Genomic DNA, 19,340 nt, shown 5'->3' on the forward strand with positions numbered 1-19,340 from the left:
GAGAGGCTGGGGAGATGTTGTACTGCTGCTGGAGCCACAGTCGCAAAAAAAAAAAAAAAAAAAAAAAATCACCAAGACTAGCGAAAAAGTCGCCAAGTGTGTGGTGTGTCTGTGTGCAAAATACTCGCTATTTTAATCCATGCTCTACTTTACTACTACTACTACTACTGGTGGTGTGGACAGAGATAATCATGTCTCCTCTTACTTCCATTGTGCAACATTGCCTTATAACACAAATGAAATTACTGCCAGCAACACAAGCGACTAATATGCCTATCTGGAAATAAATCCATCCATACCAACACAATGTACTTACATTTACGTAACTTACATTTAAGGTGAAGTTTTTTTTTGTAATATGATGCTGAATAGTTACATGAATGATTATCATTTGCTCAGGAAACCATTTCTCCACAATATCTTCACATAGCAAATAGGGGTTTAATGTTTTATTAATGCTGTGGATATTGTCTAGTGCTCCTTTAAGTATTAGTCTGTGAAGTAACTTTAAATGAAAAACAATAAATACATTTTAAAAATGTAGTGGAGTCCACTATTTCTCTCTTAAATTTAGTTGAATAGAAGAACAAAGTGGGATAAAATATTAATATATAAGTAAAGAAGAAGTATCTCAAAAACTGTGCTTGAAAACAGTTCCACTACTGGCAGTAACACATTTCTTCAGAAAAAAGTGCCTCCTGGATAATCGAACAGAACATGCTGTTTTCATTGGAAATACTTTCTACCAGAAAAAAATTGTCCTGTGTTGTGTGTATTATCCAAAGCAATGGGGGCACTAAATCTGGAAAGAGATGTTGCTGTTGATTTTTTTTTTTAAATGTCATTTTTTTTTTTCAAAGCTTGGAGCACCACAAAAAAAAATCAATTTACTCTTATTTATTTTGGGGTGGAGGCTCAGAGATGGATAGCTCAAAACCTTGACAAATAAAACTATCCACATGGCTATAAATACTGTGAAGACGTATGTGAGTAAACAGTCAGACAGGCTTCCCTCTGTGGCTGCGTTTACATGCGCTCAAAAAATGCAATTTTAATGTTAAGACAACAATGTGAATAATGCAGGACTCATTTAACTGTAATAATGATTGTGTTCTTGTGATTGCGCCTTAAGTTGAAGCGAGCATGACTGCAGCAACATATACTGGCTTTTTATGATCATACTCACAGTAACGCTGATTATTGTTGCTATTGGCAATCGTCTGATATTATCCAGTGATAGTTACTCAGTAATTTCGCAGTGTGCTATTTCCGATACTGTCTCGCTCCACTCGTCTTGCGGCACTGAAGGTCAATGATAATCGCTCCTTACACAAAGACTCTTGATCATCGTGATCATCTGGGTTCTTGTTTGCCACGATGGCGATGGAAAATGTTTTACATGCCACTCCACGTTGTGTCACAAACACTCCACCAGGTGGTGGTGGATATGGAGAAGGTCATGTTATACGGATAACATCATGGTCATTAGCATTCAAACCACTTGGCGAGCACTCGTGCTTGTTTGACAGTTGGCTCATCATCATCAGCCTGGAAGACACCAACTATACGACAGTCAGTGCAACACTGTGTTTTATCATCATTATTTCGTCACTTTGATAGTTATTTTTTACTACCATTTATATCCTCTTCTGACTTACGTGACGGCATGTATTACAAATTATGGTAATATTCAGTTCAAATAAAAAAATATCGCTGTCTGTAAGTTTTCATAATACAGCCAGATATTAATTTGCCCAATGCCAAGTTCACAATAAAAGCCCAGACAGTCTGTCCATATTAATAACAGATTACACCCTCAAGACACTGACAGCACCCTCTTGCCTCAGCCAATGAAATATAATTAAGAGGATAAGGAATTGATCCTTGATTGTGTGCTCCATTAATATGTATTACTGAGGGCAGTGTATTAAAGGTTTTTTTTTTAATCAGGAGCTGCTAATGAGTTTTACAGAGATCAATATCTCTAAAGCCAAGGCTTTAAGGCCAAATGTATGTGGGCAGCACGTTCAAGGCTTCTATAAACAAACAAACAAAAAACATGCACTTCAGCAGTTACTTGTTTAGCATTTGAACATATAGCACGCACATGCTGCATGAAGCATTGATTGTGTATTAAAATAATAATTTAACGCTTTAATAATTAGAATATTTGGCTCAAGATTAGAAACTACTTCAGAGGCGGTGAGGAGTGTGAGCAGAGCTAGGGGCGTTATTATTCTGCGGTCTGTCTCACAGCTCTCTAGTGGTCTATTATTTCTGATGAGCCGACACGTTCATTAGAACAGGAAACAGTAGATGAGGCTAAAGTAAAACATCACACCGCTTAATTGGTGGGATAATGAAAATAAATGATAAAACTCTGGTTCTTCAGGGCTATGAGGCCCTTTTTCATCTTTTACCTTTTAATTTGACTCCCTGCATCTACTTACGTCTGCTGTTTCATCGATCAATTACCGGGAGGACCATGAAAGGGAAGGATTACAAGTTGGTTGAATATTGGAGGATAAATCTTGAATTAACTTTTAATTCCTTGTGAAGGGCATAACTTCTCCTCAAACTCAAAGCTTTTTAGAAAATGTTTTTCTCTTGCTAACGCTGAGTTCAAGATATGAAAGCAGAGTAATCTGCTAGTTAAGGATGAGGTGTTTTTTTATGCAAATGTGTTTGCCGTTCATGTTTTTGCTGTACGTGTGAGTGCACACATTTACATCCATACAGTCTGCAGTCTCGTCTGTGCCTCTGCATGTGATAGTACCTCACAGTGTCTGTTCCTGTGATTGAGCCAGGCCCCCCCAGCCCTCCAGACTCTGTGACAGTGGAGGAGGTGACAGACAGTACCGCCCAGCTGGCCTGGAGTCCCGGCAGAGACAACGGCAGCCCCATTACCTATTACCTCATCCAGACCAGGACTCCCTTCACTGTTGGCTGGCAGAGGGTTAACACAGGTAGGCAGCACTAAAATATGAATTTTCATCTTATACCACATGTGATGTTATTCAGATAATTCACGGATCCCCACAGGGAAATTCTCTTACTTCTGTCCTCGCTTCAGCTGGGAGGTCAGAGTGTGAGGTCAGCTGCAGAGCGAAGGCTCTGGAGATGGCAGGGATTCAGGGTCTTACTCATGAGAACTAGAGGTCATTGTGGCTGCTTTTACATGATCTCGTTTAAACCACTTTAATGACCTTTACACCTGCCTCAGTCAAAACCAAAATCCTTTTCATCTTCTTAAGTAAAGTTAAGTCTGGCTGGATGACATCTAGCTCTTGATCCTGTGGAGGTTGAATGTGGAAATTGCAGTGGACAAAAGCATCTGCCAAATGAATGAAATGTGATTGCGATTGATGTGAGATTTATGTGTTTTTATTAGTTCATTTGACACCTTAAACTGTAAATGAGCCAGTTATGCCTCAAGTATTTCATCTGTTTTCTTTTGCTATACATTAGAAATGCACCCAATAATATCATAAATTGCTTCTTTTATATATAAAATCAATATATGATAAGATATTGCAAAAACAATTACAGTACACGTTCAATAGTAAGTAATGACACGTTATTACACAGTAGTTAGCTACAATTCCTACTAAACTAGACAAAGAGAGAAGAAAAAATTTCACCCATCTTAAATATTAAGGAGCAGTGTGTAGCCACATGGCAATGTCCTCCTCTGTGGTCATACAGTCTCTTGAGGCATCTTCACACCAGAGGTCTTCATGGGTCCAAAATGATGGACCTAAACTATAATGGACTTGGGGGATTTATTCTGAGATCCATTTGAACACAATAGCTTTTACTTATAAATTTACCTGACTCTTTACTGAAGAATTGAAATTGTATTTAAAGACCCGACCTGGTGCATGTCCAAGAGGAGAGAGACCCCGGTCTAATTATTGAACCAATGCAACTAAAAATACCATTCTACTGCTAAAAAACATTTTGTCATGTCAGATTAAACATACTGTTCTTACCCATCTTACTGTTTATAGTATTAAATTGTGTTTGTGATGTGTATTTTTATGTTGCTTTTGTTCTACTCACACTAATTTTTTTTTATTGTTGTGATGTGACCTGCTTTTACACTTGCCGGTGAACCGGTTTTCATTTAGTTTTAAGAGTTAAGTCGAGACAAGACAAGACAAGATTCAACCCTGGGGAAATGCACTCGTTACAGCAGCTCAAGTATGAAGTGAAAGAAAAAAAAAAGTGCTTTTGCTAAAAATTTGATAAAATATAACAAAAATACAACTAAGATAAAATAAAAAATTCAATAATATAAATTCTATATACAATCTATTTTCCTTTCACTTACAGAGACACTGTACGTCCATGATTGAAATATGAATGATTATGTCAACATGAACATGCTACACATTGTTAGCTTGGTTAGATTCTCCACAGTTCAGTTTATTTTCCCACCTTTCAATGGTCATAGAGTCCAAATTTTGTCCATTCCTCAGTTATTTATATTCCTTCATTCTTTAAGGGTCCACCAATCAAAATAATAAAAAAGGTATCTCATAAAGTAAATCCAAGTTTTGAATATTGTCAAGCCTTGCTCTGCCTCTAATTTGCTAGCGCTGCAGATGAACGTTTTTTTCACCTTACTTTCGCTAAGTAATTTGATCCCAAGTCAGCTTAATCGTCAAACAAGTTACACACGCAGCGCAGTTGACATGCGCTGATCGTAGGTCACTCGGGTATACACATCATGATAAACAGACCCCGGACCAGCCATGATAAAACAAGACCTGACTCGGACTTGATTGACGATTATAAAATGTGAACCAAAACCCATATGGGTCCATGATCAGATCTCAGAGCCTAGGGTCCACGTAGGACCCTATCTGATATTTCACCTGCAAATTATGTCTCTAGAGGAAAACTTTGTCAACAACTGCTTTATCTAATAAGTTTTCAGACTATTCATCTCACTTGTATTTGCATTATTATTATTATTATTAAAAAAAAAAAAGATAGCTGGGGTGACCTGGTAGTGTCAGCCCCAGATCAGTTTCTTTGTTGGATGTGAACACCTGTCTCCCTCTCCCACGTCCTGTATGTCTCTTCAGCTGTCGTGTCAAGAAAAAAAGGCAAACACACCACAAAAATAAGCTTAAATTGTGATACTTGGCATCTGTGTATTGATACAATATTGTTACACAAAATATCAAAATACTGTGCTGTATCGATTCCCCCCCCCCACCCCTGTTATTTCTGTACAACACAAAGAAAAGCAAGATCAGTTTTCTATGGTGTTGCAGACCTCTGACAGACAAGACTTAAAACCAAAAGTTTCATCACAAAGACACACTTGTTGAATAATTTGTCTTGTTCGGTTAATTATCTCGTGTTGTGTATAGATTATGTTCTGTTATTTAAGTTCTGTTCCTCATGTTCAGCTGTTTTTCTGCTTATGTTTATATACTGTATGTTTTCTCTTTCATTCCAGTCCCTGAGATAATCGATGGGAACACACTGACGGCCACAGTAGTTGACCTCAATGCCTGGGTGGAGTATGAGTTTCGGGTTTTGGCCAAAAACAGTGTTGGGGTTGGAGAACCCAGTCCCGTGTCAGTCAAGACCAGGACAGAGGACGCAGGTACAGTAAATCTGATTCAGTTTTTTCCCCTCTTAAATCATTCATCTGGATCAGAAAGAAAAAATATAAAAACCTCCACCTGCGATCTGCAAATAGACAAACGTTTTGGGAATCCAATATCGTCTCTTTTATACAACATTCTGAAAGTGTTTTTCATATGGAGGTGTGAACAAGGTCTGTGTTGTGTAGTTCCTGATGCAGCGCCAGGTGACGTGGGTGGAGGAGGCGGAAGCCGATCGGAACTGGTCATCACATGGGAGGTAAGTCATCAGTCTTATGTTCTAGTCTGTTATTCAAAGTGCCGCAGTCAATCTTTTTTATCCTTGAGTGAGGTGCATAATATTTCTCGCTAAATCAAACCCCCTGCTCTATTTGGCTTGTGGGTGTCATAAATTTTGGGTCAATTGAAGTCTGGCGCTGCAGTCGTTGTAATTTCTTAGTTAAAGAGTATGCATGTAAGGCAGCAACGATGTATACACAAGCAGAACACTTAACCTGACAGTTATTGTCATTTATGAGGCTTGGATCTGTGGAGAATTACTGTTGTTAAGCCAGATCTGCAGTGCTCAAATCTAGCAATGAAGTAAACCAGTCGGATAGTTGAAAAATAATAGAAATAATGTGGATATTGAAGAAGTCATTAGTCCGCTAAAGCTATCTCATTATTTGAGTTTTCTCATTTCATTAAATGCAGAAATAACTTTTCATTATAAAAGCTGCACGGACATTTTGTAATGAGCTTGGATTTTTTTTTTTTAAATGGCATTTTAGTGCTCATTTCATTTCGTCAGGTGGGTCACAAAAGCAATTTGTGGGTCATGCACTTCTTTCGGCGCAACGTGAGTGGGTGGTGATTGTGTCAACCCAGCAGCGGGATGAACGTGAGTGGTTTGTATATGTTTTAATATCACTATAGTTTTGTGTTTCACTCTCAGCCTGTCCCCGAAGAACTGCAGAATGGTGAAAGCTTTGGTTACATCATTGCTTTCCGCGCCTTTGGAGAAGTTAGCTGGACTCACGTGGCCACCTCTGCCCCCGGCGCGGCACGCTACGTGTACCGCAACGACAGCATTGCGCCCTTTTCTCCATTTCATGTCAAGGTTGGCACTTACAACAGCAAAGGACAGGGTCCCTTCAGCCCCGTGGTCACCATCTACTCTGCAGAGATAGGTAAGGGAATGGATGTGAGTGGTTTTTTTTTGGTTTTTTTTGAGAAGCTACAAAGCTTTCTGTGTTTTTGAAAAGGACAAAGATCATGAAACTGGTTTTATCGCATCCACTGGGCTGAAAGTGCTTGATGGATAAAGAGACATGCAGGAAAAATGAATTTGTAGAAGTCTTTTTACATGAAATAAAAGGGTAGGAAAATTGGAAAAAAATTTGCAACACGTTTATGTAAGGACAGGCAGATTGCCTCCAAATATCACCACTCTTTTGAATGGCTATTCTGAAGTGAAAACCGGTTGGCATTTAGATCTATGCTACCTCTCAGCATGCTGAGAGGGGGTCAGTCTGTAGTGTAGTGTTGGTCTATTTACCAGCAGCACCTGCGTGTGATGATTCATCCAAGTAGAGATCAACAAGAACGCCGCACAGTCATAAATGTAAAAATTGAAGAGATTTGTTCTGCCTGTCTCTGTGCTTTTGGAAGACGGCAGCGATGCTCAGTCTCCTGTCGTCTGTTTTCAGAGCCAAGCGGGATGCCAGCGGGAGTTTGGGCCAGAAGTGTCTCAGCCTCTGAGATTGAGGTGAATTGGCAGGCTCTCTCCTTCACCCCTGAAAGGGTTCTGGGCTATGAGGTACATTTTACCCTTTTAAATGGAAATAGAAATCACACACACAACACAATTCAAATGCTTGTCATCACCCCTGTTGTACCTCAAAGCCATCACTTCCAAACTCCGCGTCGGTTGCCATGGAAATGGCAGTTTCAGTTGGGCGACTGTTATAGGCAAAATTATACAGTTCTATGTACCAGCGCGACAGGAAAATATGTCAGAGCTCTTTCAAGAGAACAAAAGAAAATTGCTTGTCCACATGCCTTTTCAAGCTGCTGTCAGTTATTGGGTATCATGATACAGAACTCATGATAGTGTGTGCTGTAATAGACCTTGTGCCAGAATACCAAGAAATGCCTTCATGCCACACTAAAAACTGTGTGGTGATACCGAAAACTGTATTTTTTATGTGTGTTTTTACTTCTAACACCTTTAGGATCGATCTCATTGTTCAACAGGAATATTTAGCAATTACATTTTAAATCCATAACAGTTGCATTTTAACTTCACAAATCTGGGACATCTGATTGCCTCGCCTGCGTACTTCTGACTGAATCATCAGGGTGATCAAAGGGTCTTAGTATAAGATGTTGTTGTTATTCATTTGTTCAGAAAAATCAAAGTTGTTTCAATATTTCCATCAGGGAAAGGGAGCTTTTGTGCCTTTTCATATCTGAGCTCAACATCAGCTAACATTGAATAATAATGACAGAGAGGTAGATGTCTGGGGAGATTGATGTTTTTAGGATAATACATCTTCAGTATAATAGTTAAAATAGTCTCTTCTTTCATAAATGGGAACTTTAGTTGGTGTTTTTTCTGTAATATTTTCATTTAAATGCATATCATAATTAGCCTGGTTTTCTTATTAGTGGAAAAATAAATATTACATGCCATATTACGCAACAGGGGTTGATGTATTGTAGCACTGAAACGATTACACAATAAATCCATTAGTTGAGCGACAAAGAACTCTTGATTGTTAATTTTGATAATTAATGAATCGCTTCAGTCATCAAGCAAAAATGCAGAAGTGGTCCTGCTTCTCACATGCGTGCATATCATACTGATGGTGATATAATACTCTGTTTTATGTGACTGTAAATTAATTTCTCTGTATTTTCAAGTGCTGGCTGGACAAAATAAGAATGTTGAGGGTGCCACATTGGGCTTTGGGAAATTATAATGGCCATATCCCTCACAGGATTAATGAAGTATTTCTATCCTATGCCATTCTATTTGATTCTATTTGTATTTCTGGCATTCTAAAGCTACATTTGGTAACTTTTATGAAAATAACTTGTGATCATATTTGCTGAAACTGTCACTCCAAACACACAATATTATATGAAACAGATAGTCTGTGAAAAAAACTGTGTACGTCCTACTCAAGTACTGCCTCTAATGGTATTTGCTAGAATCCACTGCAGTGCACCAAGACCAACCAATCAGAGCAGAGGAGTCTAAATACCAGTTCATAGTATTGGTGTCCGCATGTCTGCGAGGGCCCGCTTTGGTCCATGTGACGTAAATATCATCATCCACCTATGTCCATGTGTTCAGTCCATTTTTTGTAGACTATAGCAGACTATAGGTATAGCAAGGGTGCTGACTTGTGAGCTCCAATCTCTTGTTCCAAACCCCATTGCAGTCCAAAACACTGCTGGCAAGTAAGCTGTGTCCGTCTCACCATGGTGAAGTTGGATATTTGACAGACATTCGCTCTAGACCCAGCAGCATCGTTGAGTTTCATTTTCACCCGATGTCAGCAGTAGAAGGACTTCCCAGCCGTCGTGTTTACTGCCGGGGGCTGACACAGACTGTCCATTGTACGATGAATAGAAGAACCACACGTGCATTCGCGTGGTCACAGCTGTCAGGGGACGTTCAATGTGGAAAGTATATCCGAGCCTTAATGCAGATGTCAATCATGTCAGTAAATGCTTGTGAATCGCGGTCAACCTGTCAAACTAGGCAGCTTTGATCAAATATAAATCAAGATTCTGTTACTGGATTGTCTATTTCTCTCCTCAAATGTAATCAGAAACATATTATAGTAAGCTGTTTAGCTAAAAAATATGAACGTTTTTGACCCGCCTGGCCGCCATGTATCAAGCACCGCCCACCGTCCAGACCAACAGTTATCATTTTACAGCTAAACAGTACACTAAAAAAAGTTTCTGAAAACAGTTCAGTTGAAATGCAGCAACAGAACCTTGATTCATATTTGATCAGAACTGCCTAGTTTGACTGCTGGCAGTGATCGAAATGATTGACAGCTGCGCTAGAGACTCCTTAGCTCTGATTAGTTGTTTTTGTTTATGTGCGGCAAGGCTATTCAAGAGGGCAGAGGAGTCTTTCACATCTGTGTCATGCACTTCTATGTGAATGTAGTGACAGTTTCAGCAAATATGACAAAGAATTATTCTAATAAAAGTTATCGGCTACAGTTTTAATGATTATTATGTATTAATTACTCAGAAATTTCAGTAGATTAATCAATACGTAAAAGGATAGTTAATTTCTTACCCATTGTCATTCTCTTGGTAGACTCTGAACAAAATAACATCAACAAAGAGTTGTAAAAGTATATAAACAAAGGCTTTGTAATGTCAGATCAGATCAAATATCCCACTGAAGAGGTAAAAGAAAATTGTGATCTCTCTTTAAAGGAAACACCCTGGGGCGATCATTTAACAACACCACATTTCTCTCAAGCCATCAAAAACAACTACAAATCCTTTGTTGTGCTGTATGTGATTAAAAATGCATGCTACCGATGTAAACTTTTTTGCTCCAATCCAAAGCAACATAACAAAGTTAAATCCCAGATGACACACTCTCTGTCTCAAACAGGTGGTATACTGGGAGGATGACACTAAACCGGAGACCATGGGGAAGGTTAGGGTGCCCTGGAACCAAACCTCTGTAACAGTGAGCGGCTTGGCAGGAAACACACAATATTTCCTAACAGTCAGCGCCTTCAACACAGCGGGCACTGGCCCCTTCCTCCCTGCAATTAATGTCACCACAAAAAAGCCACGTAAGTGCAGCACTCATGACGCCCCGCTGCTCAGGTGTTTGCAACCATACTGATTATAATTCAAGTCAGGTGGTGGAAACAATATCTACTGCTAATGTCATTTTTAAAAATAGTTTTATCCCAAAAGAGAAATATTATAATTCCTGTAGAATGATGTGACAGTAATATGTCTCTGTGCTGACATATAGAAATGAATTATTTTTATATGCAGCACCAGCTCAACCACCGCTGAATGTCGAATGGACCCTAATTGGCTCTCAACTGTCTCTTTACTGGGAACCCGTGGTGGCGATGGAATCGGAGTCAGAAGTTACAGGCTACCAAGTGAGTTTTACTTTCTCAGCGTGCTCCACAGTAATGTGTTTATTCCTATTATGCATCAGACTGAGTGAAAGCTCAGACGTTAACCTGTGTGGTGGCTCACTCCAAGCTGTCAGACTGTAAAAGTACATGTTTACAATGAGTCACCCACCTTGTTTCCCCCCCCTCTTCCCCCTTTCAGCTGTCATACAGGAGACAGAGACACAAAGAGGTAAACACACTCACAACAACCAACTCAACAGCGGAGCTGACCCTCCCCGAGGAAGATGACGACTACATCATCCACATTCAGACGCTGAGTGAAGGAGGGCTGGGCCCAGCCTCAGATCCCATACGAATCCACCAACTAAGTAAGCTCTTTGTTCATGGTTTATCGGGTAGTTCATGAAATAGTTTGTATGAGTTTAAATAAGTAGTTTTATTATGGTACAGTATTATATATAGATTGTTGGACAATGATAAGAAATTAGCAAGTATCACCAAGTTGCCATGAAACAATTTAGACATGATTCAGTTTAAAGGCCCACGATCGATATGAGACGATACGATATCCCGATTTAACATAATTGATTACAGAAGAAGCCACCACCCTTAATTGTAAATAATTGTGACCATTTAAGTACAGTAAAGTTTCCTTTAAATAGACTCTATAGAAACACATAAAATACGACGTAAATACAAAAACATCCAACAAAAGTGTCAAATAATAACAGTCAAGGTTCATAGAGAAAATAGTTGTATTAGCTTAAGCACAATTACATTTAATTAAAGTTATCTTAATGCCTAGCACAATTTTTCTTTACTCATAGCTCAATAAATTACTCATCATTGGTTAAAAGGTCCAGTGTGTAGGATTTAGGGGTATATATTGGTAGAATTGGAATACAACCTTATCATTTTAAAAGAATGAGAATTTGTGGGAACTGGTTCTTGTCGATGGAGTCTGCCATGTTGCATCACTGTGTTACTACAGTAGCCCAGAATGGACAAACCAAGCACTGGCTCTCTCTGGCCATTCATGATTTTCCATCAGCTACCATAGTTCCCTCTGTGACAAGATCATCTGAAAAACACCAATATTTTTGTTGTGGCCCTATTTCATTCAGTGTTTTTACTGGTTTGTGGATAATAGAGTACCCCAGGGATTATGTTTTTCCTGTAGGCCAAACCAGAGGCTAACATCGCCCTGGTTCTCTTGTCAAAAGCCTGTGGGATTTTTTCATTGGATTGGGTCATTGCAGAAAATAAGCTCTGTGGTAAACAAATGTTTATGATACTTACACATTTTGGTCAGCAAGATAATCCTCACAAATGAAAACCACTTTTAGAAATTTTGAAGCCTAAATGTAATTCCCCAAAGTAAAAAGTCATAGCTAGGCTAACTCAAACTACACTATGATCGTGTCGCCATCACTACGAGCCTTTAAAGCTGTGTTTGGCGCAGTTTAGTTCGATGGGCATTATTTAGTCTAATTAAGCTTTTTTGCAGCCATCTTTTCTAAGACACACAAAAGCTTTAAAGTTAGCAGTCGGGTATTTACTGTAGCATTTTATGTTGTAGAACAAAACGGGAAAGCCTCCTCAGCTTTTGTTCACCACAGATCTTATTTCAGGCTTCTAACAAAAACTCATTCAAAACCCCCAAAACAGATTTCCAGGTTTTAGGGCTCTTTCCTGGGGTTCTCTATTTGGCTCCCAATAAAAACCTCCTCACCACTAGACGCCACTAAATCTTACACACTGGACGTTTAAGTCACTGCATCTCCCGACAGAACAGCACTTTTAATTACCTAGCATGCACACTTTTTAGCCTAACATTGTTGAAACAGAGCAGCTAATATTGCCGCAGCAAAAGCAACAAGTCAGTGTAGTGAGATGCCAGGTTCGCCGTGTTTCCTGAATATATTATTTCGTTAAGGCATTGTTTGAACATGGCATGTGTCTGTTGAATCCTCAAAATATTTCCACACTGCTGATTTATTCCTGAGAGGGAAGAAATATCCTCATAGTCTTTTTCTTGGCTGCTTGCCATCATCTGCCTGGTGCTGTTTGATGGTGACACAGATGGGCCATGGGAATTTTGAAATAAAGGTGTATCTTAATGATGATATGGATCTATGTTTCCACTTTGCATTGATGATATTGGATTGTTAATAATTGAATCAATACATTGATTTGAATCACTGGATTCTTAAACCCCTAATAGTTTGAGTTTGGCTTGCCACACTGACTGCATGTTTGGATTTCCTCTCAAATGCAAGAAAAAAATGTATATTTTCAGTATTCAGCCAGAGCACTGAAATATGCTGATGCCACCATGTTCAAGAGAAACACAACAGAATGGCAACATTTGACATATAGATTTACCAGGACCTCAATCTCTCAGAACTTGTATTTTTTATTATTTACCCACCCCTATAAATGAATTCACTTAGCACTTTTTAAGCCTGACAGCGACATTTTGTCCTGTGTTGACTCACCATTACTCGTGTCCCTAGCCACCCTCATCGGGCTCTTCCCCGATTATATTTTGCTGAAATATGCAGCGCAATCCATCTCTGTCGCAGAGGTTGACTTCCTCTTTTACTAGATGCTATTACTGTCCTGTGGGACTCCAGGGGGGGCTCTTCCCCTGCTCTAAATGCTAATTTAAATTGTTGATAACTGCTGTTGAATCCCTGAAAACAGCAGTTGAGAGAGATAGAATTCCACACTAGCTTTTCTTTTAAATTTCATTTGAAAAATAGGCTGCTTTTTTTCCCAGAGATTCTTTGGATACTGCAAAGAAAGAAATGTGGGCAAAACACATTAGCAGGCAAAACAAAGTGCTGTGTGTTTATAGAAACTCATAGCTCTGAAACATCAGAGGTGGTTCAGGAGGTTTCTTTTGCATAAATAATGTTTTTTTTCCAGGAAAGGCTTTTATATAGATGTCATTTCAGGAAAATAGTCAGTGATCCATAAGAGTTAAATGACTTACTTAAATCATACATGAGAAAGTAGTGATGAGAGAAAACTGCATCAGGCTCCCGGCCCCTTTATACCCAAATCCCTTAATACATTTGTTACTTACAATCGCAGTAATAAGCCAGGACATAAATATGTTTTTTACCACATTATAAGTACCCCTGTGAAACATCAATATGCATGTTTTATCATTTGGAAATTTAAGCTTTTAATTTTCAGTTAGATTTTTTTTTGCAAATCTGTTTTTTTTAGCTGTATCCACAGATAACACAGCAGGGATCTCAAACTTCAAGCCCTTTTTACGCTTTTTGCGCTGCCTTTGCATTCTTACACAGAACCAAACAACACAACATCATGCTGCTCCAGTGTGTGATTTTAATTAGCATGCCAGTGTCACAGAAGCAAAAGAGATGTGACAGTTGTGATGTTTTAAGAGTAACTAATCCCCCAAAGTACTTTTTTCAGTTGAAAAGCAATATATATATATATGTGTATTTAGTAGATTTTGTTGAATGGTTCAGATTCAACTCTTGACATTATTTACTTATTGTGAATAGTTATGTAGTTACTGCCCTCTAAAGATAGAAATCTGGCTATTGCAATTAAATTTTGCTATTGGCTGATCCTGGTAGCAGGAGCCTGCTTTCATCACCACCCAAACCCCCTGTCACTGCCTGTCGCCACCATCTCACCAACCGACTACTTTGTGTGCATGCAGGGGGCAGGGAGGTGCTGTGGATCGAGAGACTGCATAATTGGGTGACTGTGCGTGTCTTAGCCCCCCTCCCAGCCCTGCCCATTTTTGATACTTTTTTCACATTCAAGGGAGGAGGCACTCAAGCCAAAAGTAGGGATTTAGTTTTTCTTTAACACAGCAGCGTCTGCCTCTAGTGTGGCATGTAATGTACGTGTCAGTAGCACTTTCTAAACAAAAGCCGTGGAATCACATGGCAATAACAATCATTTACTGCCCGTTATATGGCGTCTGATCTCGTCCTCTGTTCAGAGGCTAAGGAGCTCCTGAATCTCATTGTTTTCCCACTTTGGGCACATTTCTGGCTGCTTTTCCTCTTTTTTGAGTCAACTTCTAATGGCTGCTTGCTGTTTTTCATATCTTCAGCTTTGGGTCATATGCATAACATGCCATCTAAACGTCACACCCGTCCCACACAGTCCCGTCCTTCTGGCTGGTCCCTTTTTACATAGACATTTATTTGGCACTGTAACTGCCTTTGTTACTGGATAAATGGCAAGACAACTGTATGCCCCCATTCTGCGATCGTACCTTCTATAATACAGAACAATGGGGCAGTATAACGGCATGAAATTCCCACCCTAACCAGGTGTAAAGGACCTTGAGATAAGAAATGAAATGTATGTCCTGAAGTATTGGTACTGCTACGAATCGCTTCCTCCAGCAGATTTCACATCACTATATCATGTTTTTTGTGTATTCCAGGTATGAGTGCCCGCGGCTCGAGAGCCTGGAGTGCGGACATTTCCCCCCTCTCCCTGCTCCTCGCCATCGCAATATCAACATTCAGGTCAACGTCGTGACACAATGACAAACTCTGCTCTGTTTTTTCAACCTTCTTTATGGTATTTTTTTTTTTATTTTACTTTAATTCGTGAAAGTTGCTCTTGAGTATCTCATTTTTGGAGGTGACCACATACTATTACATACTATTTTGCAGTGTTAGATTGCGGGTATGAGGCAGCACAAGAGTGGAGCGTGCTGTCAGGCACTTAATTAACAGTTAATGCTTGAGGTTTTTTTTTGTTTTGTTTTTTGTTTTTTTCTTAAATGTGGGTCTGACATTTTTGCCGGTTGGGAACAATGCTCCATTTCAACTTTTTTTTTTCTTCGACTCTAGATTGATACAGATGCCTTACTTCCATCCATGTGCCAAAGTAGTTTCCGCCTTCTTCTTCTTGTTATTGCTAAGATAGCTACATGCTTTCCTCAACATTTTTAGTCCTCACAGTTTCTTATTATTGGAGGTCTCTGTGTACCTTGCTGAGGGCCGTGATGAGAAGTTGTATTTTGTATTTTTGAATGTTTTCAGTTTTCCTTTCCATATTTGAATTGGCGAGTAGGACCATGTTCATTCACCCGTGCCCGTGCCTTTGCCGTCTCTTATAGACACTAGTCAGTGTTTCCGAACACACTGCAGCCGCCTTCATCTTCACGTGCTCCATTAAAAGTCATCCCTGATGAAACTCATAAAACAGCTCACGTTGGCAGAGTTAGCCGTTAACTTCTATCATTTGAATGTGGAGAGCTGAATGTCTACCATGACAGCTCCTACAGGTTTTAAAGCCTCAGATCGGTTATTGTGATGGCCCGCTGATTGATGGATTGGTCTTTACTCTGCATTCACAAGGATTGCATCTGCCTGTGGACAGCAGTGGTGTAAGAGGTGTATTTCCTATTGTATTTCCTTCAGTGCTTATGCTGAAACAATTCGTCAATTGACAGAGAATAATCAACAACAAGTCATTTCAGTCATTTATCAAGGAAAAATGCCAAACACACCCAACAAGGTGTACGTTCGATCGCAATCCATTTGCATCCAGAGAATCCAACTCAGAGTGTGTCATCCAGCTTTATACCATGGCCACATGCCAACAAACTGCTATATGTCAACAGAATAGAAATATCATCCAGTCATTCTGTTAATTAATTAGTCATTTTAAATCACTCTACTGTGATAACAATTAATATCACCAAACAACTGTCAAATATCACCCCTTGCTGAAACGTCTGGCTCTTCTCTTTTACCCTCTGTAAAAGAGCTATAAACACTTTCACCAGTTGTTTGCTTCAGTTAGCTGACTTTGGTTATTATGTCAACTAAACAAACTCCAACACAACTGAGTGAACTCCACTGGTAGATGAAAACTGAGATGTGGTTGAAAGATGATCTGAAAATGTTAAAATCAACTTGCGTTAGCATTATTCAGTCAAATCAACTGAATAATGGTGCTTTCATTTACAAAGGAAAACACCAAAGTAGTCCTCCAACCTATGCAACTGCATAGGACATTACTTCCTCCCTCTAATACAGCCAATGGAAGCGTTTCCTAAATTAGCGCCCCTTCCGTTGAGGTTAGGATCTGGAAAAGAATCATGCTTTGGGTTAAAATATGTACATTTGATGTGTAACTAAATTTACTTTGTATGTAACTTAGTGTATCTTGGCATTGCATTATGTGGCGTTATGTGGCGTCATGTGATGACGGGACATTGGGTACATAACAACAGCACGTAATGCGACAGAATCCACTTAATTTGACAGTATGTCAGCACGTTACATACTTACGTACGTTAAGATAACTCAGCATTGACTACTTTTAACAGACAGTTACCAGACATAAAGAGATGTTTTCCAGCCAATCAGGATCCAAAATTCTCAGTGACCATTGTATGGTGTCTTTTGGACGGTTGATCAGCTGTTCAGCATTACCTTGGGCTCTAGAAAACTGCATTTTTCTTAATATTCTGACATTTTGTAGACTAATAAGAATCAATCATTAGTTGGAACCCTACTAGTCCACATCCATCTGGGCAACACGCAGTAGTCGTGCCAGTCAACATGCATCATCAGCCATCGCAGTCGAGACGAAGGGTTTAAAGTGCTGCCAATTGTGCCAGTCTGATAATTGAAATCTAGCCACCAGCTTAGACATTATTTGGCAAAATGTATGGTCAGCTGCGTTTTAATACTTTGTGAATCTGTCCTTTCTTGTCGGTTGTATTGGCTTGGTTCTTTTTTTTTTTTTTTTCCTTTTTTTTTTTTAAGTTTTACGTGGTATGTGTTGTCATTGTTTATTTCTGTATTTTAGTGAAACCCCACTGCTCAGGTATTCAGACCAGCTTTGACGTACCTTTCAATAGCCCTAAAGTGGCAGGAGCAGATAGATCTGCGCACATCACAAGGGTCTATTTAGCAGTCTGACTTGACGAATGTAAAGCCTGATGTGCGCCATGATTTAGCAGACATTAAAACATCTTAATGAATTAGAGCAGGCCTGAGGGGCTTCTGTGGGAAAGGGCATGAGAGTAATGGTACTAACGACACCCACACAAGACTAATGTATCAGGATTTAGGGAGGACTAAATCAGGAAAATCCCATCAAGATGACACTAGGAAGATTCAAGGGTGTGTGTGTGTGTGTGTGGTTATTACCTTACCCTGTGGTGTCATGGATAACTGTTTTCAAGAAGACCATTCTGCTGTTTGGATAAAAAAAATGTTTAAACTCTTTCCTTGTACTTAACTGTGGTTCAGGGCTTTGGGCAACTGAAGCATTGCTGACATTCAAATAGATTAATGCAAGGTCAATATGGGAGGTAGAAAAAAAACAAGTTTAACCCAGGGTGGAGTTGAAATGTCTGCTTTTCTATCAAATTACCATGGACTGCCAGTGCAGAGGAACAAGTGGAAAACAGCTCCACAATCCAAGGCCAGGTCAGGTTCAAATCTGTATTAAATGTTTAGACAAAAGGCTTTCCTCCCACGATGAGTGCTAATAACTTTCTGACTTTCTGAAAGCGGTCTCTGAATCCTGTTTTGTTGTTTCTGTGGCTTTAAGTGTGGTTAATCTGTATACATCCTTCCATCACAGAATGTCATTGTTGAGCTAACAAAATGTTTACACAGGAAATGCATCCTTCTGGCTGAATTAATAATTACATGAACTGAAAAAAACATTACGCAGTTTATAAACTTGTGTCTTGGATACATAGAAGCATTGCCAACCTCTTTGTTTTTGTAACGTATCAGTACTGTGGAGATGTTCTGATTTTTTTTTTTTTTTTTAATTTTTTTAAATGTTTGATATTGATTGTTTTATTTTTCTTCCAGACATTCTGCACAAAGGTCAAGTGTTGCTTTAAAATAACATTGAAGAGCCAGTGTAATGAGATTTCTCTTGCCTTCATACAGTAAACTGAATATACTGTATGTATTTTGTTGTGATTTGAAGCAACGCCCCCAACTGGGAGACCAACCTGTGGTGTCCCACTTTCAATTGTAATTCTCTGTCAAACCCAGAATCTGAAAAATACATGAGCAGAGGGAAATATTTCTTAGCAGCTGCTATCACACACAGCCTTTTGGTGCAGTGACACAAACACTACCTGTTACAAGGTAGTTAGCCGGTGCACAGTAGATAATACAAGTATTATCTGCTAGTACTTTTTGTCTTTTTATACCAATACAACTTTGCAATTTTCTTGCTACTTTCAAGATTAGAAAAGGCAGAATTGATTAGTAATAAACAAGTTACCCAAACAATTTGTAATTCCACAAAGTTTGATAAAGAAATACATTTGAAGCTCTGGGTGACAACGCTTGGCCTTTCTGTTGTGACTCCTCAGTATTTTGATGTCTCCGGTGATCTCTGTGAGATCGTGGCAGAAACGTTTTCACATTGAAAAGTCATCAGCTGATCTTGATATGCTGAAGCTGTGCATGTACGATATCGTTTGGTGCATTTGTGTTTTCTAAATGAGGGAGTTAATAAAAATAATTCACTGAGGATTTTTCTCTCGGATTTCTTTGAGTTATGTGTGGCACGGTGTCATTTTCGGCATCAGCAGTTT

General features: G+C 39.2%; 1 protein-coding gene across 1 annotated transcript in view; it reads left to right on the forward strand.

The window, feature by feature from the left end:
- The window catches only part of cntn3a.2 (contactin 3a, tandem duplicate 2), a 37,295-nt gene extending 22,006 nt beyond the window's left edge, over positions 1 to 15,289 (forward strand). Inside the window, exons 14-22 of the mRNA XM_042491759.1 lie at positions 2,808 to 2,966; positions 5,474 to 5,623; positions 5,813 to 5,883; positions 6,559 to 6,793; positions 7,313 to 7,422; positions 10,258 to 10,444; positions 10,656 to 10,768; positions 10,947 to 11,115; positions 15,192 to 15,289. Of these exons, the coding sequence (XP_042347693.1) occupies positions 2,808 to 2,966; positions 5,474 to 5,623; positions 5,813 to 5,883; positions 6,559 to 6,793; positions 7,313 to 7,422; positions 10,258 to 10,444; positions 10,656 to 10,768; positions 10,947 to 11,115; positions 15,192 to 15,289 (1,292 nt within the window). The remainder of the gene's footprint in view (positions 1 to 2,807; positions 2,967 to 5,473; positions 5,624 to 5,812; positions 5,884 to 6,558; positions 6,794 to 7,312; positions 7,423 to 10,257; positions 10,445 to 10,655; positions 10,769 to 10,946; positions 11,116 to 15,191) is intronic.
- The last annotated feature ends 4,051 nt before the right edge of the window (positions 15,290 to 19,340 follow it).

Source organism: Plectropomus leopardus, chromosome 8 (assembly GCF_008729295.1).
Source record: "Plectropomus leopardus isolate mb chromosome 8, YSFRI_Pleo_2.0, whole genome shotgun sequence".
Classification (NCBI taxonomy): Eukaryota; Metazoa; Chordata; class Actinopteri; order Perciformes; family Serranidae; genus Plectropomus; species Plectropomus leopardus.